We start from the raw sequence: 10074 nt of genomic DNA, 5'->3' as shown, positions 1-10074 counted from the left end.
TAGCTGTGTTTGGCTGTGTTTAGCGCACATAATATAGAATGGTATGAAATGGTCATGACTCTAGAGATTTGAGTGATTTCTTAAACATTTTCCATCTTTCAACTACAGTGAGCAATGATGCCCTGCGTGGGGCCACTCCCCAGGCCGCAGCCCAGGTGCTGCAGTGGGTGAGCTTCGCTGACTCAGAGATCATCCCTCCAGCCAGCGCATGGGTCTTCCCCACTCTGGGAATTATGCAGTTCAACAAGCAGGTTTGCAGCACAGCATTTTTTTTTTTTTTTGTCAAGCTAAAGACTTTAAGTGTGATTTGGTTGCTGTGGGGAAGGATTAGTGGCAGTTTCAGTTGGCCACAGTGCAGCACCCTGTAGTTGAGACTTGGCACATGACCATGTAGAAGAGTTTTATATATTGTCTAATCCTGCATAGTAATTCTTCTCTCTGGAACTGTCCAGGCCACAGAGCAGGCCAAGGAAGACATAAAGAGGGCCTTTGCACTGCTGAACCAACACCTGAACACTCGTACCTTCCTGGTGGGAGAGAGAATCAGCCTGGCTGACATCACTGTGGCCTGCTCCATGCTCTGGCTCTACAAACAGGTTCGACATACACACAGGAACCTAACCCATGTTCATTCATTCTAACACTACTTGGAGCAACACTTGATCTCTTGATATTTGAGTCAAGATTCTCTCCGGAAGGCCCTTACACCTGTCTGTCCCCTGTAGGTCCTTGAGCCTTCTTTCCGTCAGCCTTACACCAACGTGACTCGCTGGTTCGTCACCTGTGTCAACCAGCCCCAGTTCAAGGCTGTCCTTGGAGAGGTTAAGCTGTGTGAAAAGATGGCCCAGTTTGATGGTGAGTAACCAGCAATGAGATCAGATGACACACAGTGCATGCGGTGGACTGCTGGTGCATGTCATTTAAAGGATAAAATTAGATGCATACTTTTTGTCAGAATTTTCAGTAGTTTAGCTGGTGTCCAAAATCACATGTAATTAAATTGCTTTCAGGATGTTGTAAATTGTTTAAACAATAGCTTATGTTGCTGCTTTCACTCACTTTTGGAAAGGGTTTGTTCTAATGAAATATCTTCCCCTGAAACTCAAGTGAACTTTGTAGAGTTGTACTTGTAAATATGAGGAAATTAAATGGTTGGCTAAAGTATTGCACTAAAAGAACTAGCGGCCATTTGACAAACACATTTTCTATTTGTTGTTTACAATAATTTAAATGAGTTACTGAAGGACTTTCTGGGACTGGGACTTTTAAACAGATGTCAAATTGCTGGAAATATTTTGCAATTCATCTCCCGAAGTCCTAGCCAGAGTGGTGCTAGAGTGTGTCAACCAAAGCCAGATCATGGAACCTTTTAACAGAAAACATGTTGTTCATTGTTATGTTCTCTTCCTTCAGCCAAGAAGTTTGCTGAGATGCAGCCCAAGAAAGAGACCCCACCTAAGAAAGAGAAGGCAGGCAAAGAGGCAGCCAAGCCCCAGGAGAAGAAAGAAAAGAAAAAGGAAGAGAAGAAGCCCGCCCCAGAAGAGGAGATGGATGACTGTGATGCCGTTTTGGCTTCTGAGCCCAAAACCAAGGACCCCTTTGCACACCTGGCAAAGAGGTAGAAAGATCTTTATGCTTTCAGTGTATTAAGTGTTGGTTAAACATTGAGTTGCTCACAGTGCAAGCTGTGTGGTCTGCAGAATATGTTTTGGGCAGTCACAGGCGTGTACACCAACCACAAACCTCCCCTCTTTGGGGAAAACAAGTGGTCCCCTGTCATTGGGCAAGGCAGTGTCCATCATGGCACCAAGTCTTAATCTGACAGGGGAAGAGAAAGTTCAGACCATGTTCATCCCAGTCCACTCTGTGTAGTGAGTAAGAGGCTGGTTCATGCAATGGGCACAAATCAAATCTTGATCTACAGTTTATTGTGGTATGGAAACCAAAATCTGTAACATGTTAGGTTATGTACGCAACTGTCCCTGAATTCTTTTAGGGACAATTGTAAATGTCCCTTTTTCAAACACAAAAGAAAGGAGTTCAAGTTAGTGTTCTGGTGTAATAAAGAAACTAGTTACACTAAACATGTCCTTTTTGACACGCCACATCTTGTCTTTCTCCATTAATATGACCAGATCTTTCTTCCTTTTTCTTTCTTAGCCCCTTTGTCATGGACGAGTTCAAGAGAAAGTATTCAAACGAGGACACCCTGACAGTAGCCATTCCCCACTTCTGGGAGAACTTTGACCGGGAGGGGTACTCAATCTGGTACTGCCAGTACAAATACCCCGAGGAGCTTACACTTACCTTCAAGAGCTGCAACCTTATCACAGGTGAGACTCGGCAACTGCCACTTTACCCAACACCTTGGTCTATGAAAGAATGACTTCAGGGGTTGTGTAGTGTACAGAAGTTATTTTCCTCCACTTGTTTTCTGTGGCCATGTAGTGGCTTAGAGGTTGGAAAGAAAGTGATTAAAGGAATTTTGGGCTTGGTCCTTCACATGTGGCAGTTCTCCAGTTCATGTGTTGGCCCAAGTTTCCTCCATTTGTCCTTGTTGGCTCAAATCGTTCCAGGGCGGCACAATATTGAATATGATAACGAGAATTTATGGGCTTCGAGGACAACTTCCTTGTGGCATTGAAAGTAGATAAAAGGGGGGGAGAGTGTTGCTGGATGAGTGCGACTACACAAATCAGATCTGTGTTTTGGTTATGACTCCTTAATAAAAAGTTGCATGTATGTTTTTAAAAATTAAGTAATGGATTTACTTTTTTAAAGTGACGCAGAGCTGCTTCTCTTCCAATCAGTTGGAGTGGCTTTGGCTTATATTTCAGTTTTCAATGTAGCACAGCTTTCATGGAAGTTCATTGTTGGGCAGCAACCAGGTATCTCTCCCCCCCCCCAGGGAGAGAAGAATCCCCTGTCATTGGGCAAGGCAGTGTCCATCATGGCACCAGTCTTAATCTGACAGGGGAAGAGAAAAGTTCAGACCATGTTCATCCCACACGACCACTCTGCTGTAGGTGAGTAAGAGGCTGGTTCATGCAATGGGCACAGTGAAAAGACACTACCTTAGGTAACTCAAATGTTACGATATAAGAGCTACTCTACATGTGTGGCCATATCTGAAAAGACAGCTTTGAAGTCGATGTGGGGAAGAAAATAAACAAGTGTTCAATGAAATCCTTTAAAACAAACATTGGGCAATGTATGGGGTACAATTGATATTACATTGTATGTTAATTTTTGTTTTTTGATAAACAATCAATCTAAAGCCCCTCCATGTTCTCCGCAGGTATGTTCCAACGCCTGGACAAACTCAGAAAGAACGCCTTCGCCAGTGTCCTCTTGTTCGGCACCAACAATGACAGCAGCATCTCTGGTGTCTGGATCTTCAGAGGCCAGGACCTGGCCTTCACTGTAAGTGTTTAAAAGGCTAAAAACACTTAGCACAAATGTTCAATTTCACATCCCCACCCTCAAAAACAGGCAGTAAATACTGCCTGTTTTTGAAAAACGCTTGGACGCAGTGTTCAAGTTTGCCGAGACAAAATGTTATATTGGCTGGTAGTCTCTGTGTTAGTGGTCGGCCCCCTGTCATTGGGCAAGGCAGTGNNAAGTCTTAATCTGACAGGGGAAGAAAAACTAGAGACCATATTCATCCCAGTCCACTCTGTTTGTGAGTAAGAGGCTGGTTCATACTATGGGTACAAAAACTTTCAGTTGTCAGACTGTAAATAAGTGTTATCTGTAAATGTTTTTAAATTTTGACATTCCTTAAATTAACAGATACACACCATTGGTTGTGGTACATTATTAATGTATCAAAGCTGAAGGCAATTCACTGACATCTAATAAGCGCATTGTTTTTATTCCCTCTTCTAGCTGTCTCCAGACTGGCAGATCGACTATGAATCATATGACTGGCGCAAGCTGGATCCAGACAGCGAGGAGTGCAAGACCATGGTAAAGGAGTACTTTGCTTGGGAGGGTGAGTTCAAGCACGTGGGCAAATCCTTTAACCAGGGCAAGGTCTTCAAATGAGGGGACACTGGGACAGCCTGAACGAAAGCACTCTGCGCTTCTGTTTCCCAGCACTTAAAACCTATGGACTCTCAGCCACCACGTGCTTACTTTACTGCAAGAATGACTTGGAAATGACAGTGTTTGAAGACAAGAATGAATTTTGTCTGTGGCCCCAAACTGGTTTTTTGATGTTTTGACCTGCGAAATAAAGCATTTTCCACAATGCCATCTATGGGACTTGATGTGTGTGGTCTGACTTCAGTTTTGTTTGTTTTAAAGTTTATGCCTTTTGAGTGGCAACCCATCCACATGCATTTCATTTCCTAAATGTTTTCCTAGACAGCTACTTTAGAATATTTCATTTGGTGCACGATTAATAAACATTTTCAATGGAAAAAATCATTTTCAGCTAGGTATCAAGTTACTGTTAATGTTGTAAATTGGTTAGTTTAGCATGCACTGGGAAACACTTTGTATCTAGACCACTTAAATGAGTCCCCCGAGCAGCAGCTGTTTATTACTGTTGCCTCTCAGCTTGTGCTGTAGGTTGAGCTTATGTTGCAGTGCTCTCTTATTCCTGCAGAGGGCAGGCAAAGACCTGTCACTGGGAGGATGTTGCAAGGAAATAAAATGACTGGGCTGAGTTGTGGTTTGCTCAAAGTAAGACCAGAAACTGAACTGCTTTAAACTAGGGGTTCTTTAGATGTTTCCCCAAGGAGAAGGAAACATGAAGCAAATCTTCATAAAGAATGTGCACTTAAATGCCCCTGGAAACGTGATCTACAAGGGTCATTAACATAAAAGTTCTACTTTTTCCTCATGTCTTCAGTGTTTTGTTTTACCACAATCTCCGATTTAAATCTACTTGCGTTTTAAATAAATGTATGTACACTGGAAATGAGCAGTGATAATGTGAGAAAAGCCTACACTGACCACTATTAAACTACACAATTATTTATGTAGACAATGTTGCAATGCTTGTTGGATATTTAAGTTAATCCACTTACAATTTCATGTAGTAAATACAGCACACAGACAGTATATTATAAATGCATAATATTTGAGAATGAAAAGTGAGTTATTTACATATATCAGGCAGATCTGTGATCAGAGAATGTGTCGTATGGTTTGACCACACCCCACTCAAATGCAGAAATGGCATTTTTCAGATGGTACTTCTGCAAGTTGGTATAAGAAGAAATGATTTCCATTATAAGGGATCGACTGCATAGATCAGACTGAATGAAGCTTAAAACTTAATTTAATTTTCTGTCTTTTCTAACGCTTGAGGAAAATGTTTCTAAGGCTTTATGATTTTTTCTCTGCCTGGTAGACTCCTGTTGGACTGATGACGAAGCATTTGTTTTAATCGGGCACACCCAACCATATTAACGTTGGTAGACCTTTGATCATTTGTTGACCGTTCCCACACCTGCAGGCTGGCTTATCCTTTCACCTCTGCTATAACTGATTTCTTTGTTTAGTGCCTCATTGTGTTGTATATATACAGTAGCTGCAGGTAAAATAGGACACCTGGACCAACCCATATGACTACAGTTTATATGCATCCACATTATAAATTCACATCATCTTTAAATGTCAGTTTTCAGCTGTAGTTATAGTAATGTTTTTAACACAATCAGTTTAATCACTAAATATGTTAAATTCTGAAGCTTAGAAGATTTTGGGTAGATCTCTTTTTTCTTTCTGACACACCCTTACACTCACACACGAGAGATACACAAGGAAGAAATCACATCCCAGAGTGAGTCAGATGTGTAATTTTTTCCAACTTACTAAGCGTGATTCAAGATCATTTTGGCGCAACCATCTTCCACCACAGTGTTGAATCAGGGAGGCCATTTTAGTTTGTTCTGTGGTCTCATGGAAATCAGAAAATGGAAATGTTCCCACAACAGCGAAGCGCCCAAGTCCTTGAACGCATGACTCACCCATCCTGTGGATCGTGGTGGAAGAGGGTTGTAACTTGAGCAAATAACTCCAACTTCACCCACAGCATCGCAGCAGTTACAACACCGCTGATAGCTAACCCTTCGATTGCTGAAGGAGTGGTGTTACAAAACCCTTTTCATCTTGTAATCAAATATGAAATTAATGTGGGGAGAACGCACACAGTTTTAAGGCTCTTGAGGGAAGCTTTCTATGCAGTGGCTGCAATATCAGATCCATACAATGTCCTGGTCCTTATTTGTGTTTAGTAACTTAATAGTTAAAAAGCTAAACTAAAGCAAGCCATAAAAACAATAAGCAGTCCTATGCCAACAGCAACTTTTTCTCTTCGATCCTTGCCAACCTTACTCCCCCTGGTCTTTATTTCTCTCTTGTCTTGGCCACACACTCACTACTTCTTTTTCCTTCCTCTCTCTCAGTCCTTGGTGTCCGGACATTTTCTATGTCCGTGCACAAGAAGGGGGAGGAGGAGGAGGAGGAGGATGGGGGTTCTTCTTAAAAGCAGTTGCGGCAGTGAGGATTGTTGTCGAGGGAGGAACACAGAGAGAGAGAGGCTGTATTGTTTCACCACACAAGGTCCCTGTGTGGCTGTCAGCCCCCCTGTAGGAGCTTAAGGCATGGTATGCATGTGCTGAGCATCTGGTGGTGCAAGACACACATCTGGAAAAGAGTGGGGCGTTTTGGTGGGGGGGCTTGAAACAGCGAGGTGAAGGAGCTAACGCTGGGGAGTCCGAGGCTGAAATCCAACACAAAAGAACCTCAATACATTGCAGATGCTATTGCTACAGAGGTTCCTCTTCTATGGGTTTGGTGACTAGAATGAGACAGTTATAATTAGACAGTAGAATGTGCAGGGTTTTTTTAAGACGTAGCCATGGCCGCAAAGCCCTTAAATAGATATTTTCTTCCCCTTTAGACATGTTTACAGCTCTGCTACAGTGTCTGGGGTTAAAGACTAGTACGAGAGTGTGTAAGCATTGTCATTTGGTCATAGGGGCGTCTCGAGGCGGACATAAACAACACTCAAGACACCACACATATACAGTCCCACCCCCAGAGTTTTATGGAGTTTTCCTTAGACTCTAGTCTGGGGTTGGGCTTGCTTGAAAATCCCACTTACGGACGCACACACGCACACTAAACTTGAGCAAAAGGAATGGGGGCAGGAAAATGGATCCTTAGTCAGCACTTGAGGGCTACTTCACGTTAAGCATCCTATGCATTCAAGGTACAGCCTAAGAATGGTAGACTGAATTGTGAATGGTAGAATTCAAGCATAGGAAAGTATACAAGTCAACTCAAGTAAGGATTAATACACAGAAAAAAGAGGAACTTTAAAGTATGCAAACTTTCAGTGGTGGTAGAAATTCATATCTGCATATGTCGTGTGGGTATCTGTTTCCGTTAGTCGAGGAAACGTCGTATCTTAACCTCGGTTTTAGAGTGAGGGGCGTTTCTTCCCATTTTTGCACTTGAAGGGGTGTGAGCTGCACATTTCTCTGTGGCACTAAAAGGCAGCATAGCAATTTAGTACTGGAATGGAATGACGGAGGTCAAAGGTGAGTCTGCTGAGGGGAAATAGCTGAAGAATGCAGGGAGAGACTAGATGTTATGATATAGCAACCAAGCAGGCAGGGCTGAATAACAGTGCCTGTGAGTGACATTCAAAAGTTGAAGTGGGACAGTCGTTGTTTAGAGAAGTGATTCTTGATTAGTTATTTCTTGGTAAGTTTGCGTTGCCCTGCAACAGAGGTTGCCAGTGTGAGAGTGGAGAGGAAAGTGTGTGACACGAGGGAGGAGAGGAGGAGGTACTGCGGAGGGAAAACAGACAGCCCCTGCACTTTTGGACATGAAACCCCAGAGTTGCCTCTGGCTCGTATTACCAGAATCTAGAGGTGGGGCACGAGGAGTGATGCTGTCAAACTAAGGCAAAACTATAATACGCACTACCATGACTACCACTTGTAGACATATTTATCACTCTCCTGGAAAACCATCTTCCGTAAATAAAATATAAAATAAAATATAATAATACTAGGTGATTCCTTTTCTTAAACTTTTTGGTGCAATACTAACCAATGTTATTCAGCACTGAGTATTGGAAATATTGCAGATTACTTTGTGATTTTGGTGTGTACTGAACCTTATATCTTCAAATTGGCCCAAGGCTATCCATAATCTTCACATGAAACACAAGGGCAACCGTCATAAATGGGTACTTTGCAGGTACAATAACTAGAATCAGCACAGTTTAAAGTAACTTACATTGATTCAGTTCTTTTCAAGACACTTAATAGACTTTCTTGCATTGTCCGTAGAGAAAGAGGCAGTTTAGACCCTGGATGAGCTTGTTCAACCAACAGATCCCTCGACCCTGGTTGTGAAAGGATGGATTGCCATTTCATGTATTGACTTGCTGGGGGTTTATGGTTTACATCCCACCCAAAGAAAGAGTTGGAGTGTTGGAACATTTACAGCTATGACTGGAATGTGCAGCTCAGGAAGGTATCTGCTTGTGAAGCAACAACAGATGGGTGGTGAGACACAGGGAGGAGAAACTCTTGCAAAACCCTTTATCGCTCCCCTGAATCAATCGTTCGGAACAGTTTATAGTGAGTGATTGTGAGATTAGTGTAAAGATATTGATTACTCACTAGGCTAATCAGATGCAAACACAGAGGTACCTGTTTCTCCATCAATGTGTCAGTGCTACGGAGTTGCTTCATTTTCTGGGAGCTGATATGTTGAAGCAATTGGGCAAATGTAAGATTTGAGTAACTTAATTACTCTGCACATTGTGATGGCAGTGGCAAGCCTGAACCTGTCGAAGGTGTTCCCGATGTCAGTCTGTTTATGGGTCTAGTGTGCAGACATAGAAAGACCACAAGGCTGCATTCAAAAAACAATTACAAACTTTGTCTTACAAAGTAGAGCAGAGTTCCTTACTATGTTACAAACTGCTTTGTGGCATGTGATATTTATCCATACACACACACACACACACACACACACACACACACAGGGTATTGCTATGGAAACATACCCGCAAGTACCTGCCCCCTTGCTTATTATGTTGCCTAGGCAGCCATCCCAGAATAGTCTCTTTTTTTTCTCTCTCCGTCACTCCCTCGTGTTCGTGACTCACAGTTTGCAGTGGAAACCACAATTCAGCCTGTCTCTCATTCCCCTTTTTGCCTTTACATTCTTCTTTGTACCAAAGAGACAGCTCGCCTCTCTGAATCATCACTGTGTGTGAGAGAAGGAGGACGCGCTGTGGGGAATTCCAAACAGATTACCAATGATGAGTTACTATGGTGATAGCAAATATCAGGCGGGGTGACCTGTGTGTTGTAAGATAGTGTATCTTGAGTAATGCACACTGTCATTAGCTGACTGGGATTTCTTTGTAGCTGTAATCTCTCAATGGATACACTCTGCTCTCAATGGTTACCTTAGGTCCACTTTGTTTTGAGAAGTCCTAGCTTGTGGTCTGCTTACTCACAGGGCTCCAGGAGCAGGAGGGCACAAAATCGTATGGTAACACGTTGCATACATGGTAGCAAACGATGCATGTGGGAATTACATTAAGGGTAAACTTTTTCATGACATGGTGAACAGGAACATTAACTCTGGTTTTGTTTTAGTTCTTTGGTTTAACTCATTTGCCAAGAAGATGAAGGAAATCCAATTATCAGTGCTGATTAAATTAAGTCAAATTAAATTGGATTCACATACAGGATGAACCATTCCTTATTCACAGCAATTTTACAAGTCAGGGATTTTCCAATTATATTCAGTGCTTCAGTGGTCTTAGTTTGACCAAATTAAGACTGGAAAGAAAAGTCACAGATTTTCATTCAGTTGACCAAGAATCTTAAACACAGAAGTTGTCAGGTTACCATTAAGAAGTTAGTTTAAATGTGTTTAGAAACTGGCAAAATGAAATTACAGTAAGCATAATAATGGGATTTTACTAGTATATATTATTCTATTGGAATATGACAGTGGTGGAAGAAGTATTCAGATCCTTTATATAAGTAAAAGTAGCACTACCACACTGTGGAAATACTCGAC

General features: G+C 42.1%; 1 protein-coding gene across 1 annotated transcript; it reads left to right on the top strand.

The window, feature by feature from the left end:
* Positions 1-108: 108 nt before the first annotated feature.
* Positions 109-4271, top strand: eef1g (eukaryotic translation elongation factor 1 gamma; the record flags this gene model as incomplete). Its single annotated transcript, XM_035669140.1, is given in 7 exon segments — positions 109-251; positions 453-596; positions 726-855; positions 1414-1618; positions 2161-2333; positions 3299-3423; positions 3889-4271. Coding segments are annotated over 7 exon segments (1079 nt in total), but the record flags the coding sequence as incomplete, so codon positions are not given.
* Between the last annotated feature and the right edge of the window lie 5803 nt (positions 4272-10074).

Source organism: Morone saxatilis, unplaced genomic scaffold (genome assembly GCF_004916995.1).
Source record: "Morone saxatilis isolate NCDOM2014 unplaced genomic scaffold, NCSU_SB_2.0 Contig22, whole genome shotgun sequence".
Taxonomy (NCBI): Eukaryota; Metazoa; Chordata; class Actinopteri; family Moronidae; genus Morone; species Morone saxatilis.
The sequence above is the reverse complement of the archived record's forward strand: the minus strand, read 5'-3'. Positions and strand labels throughout refer to the sequence as shown.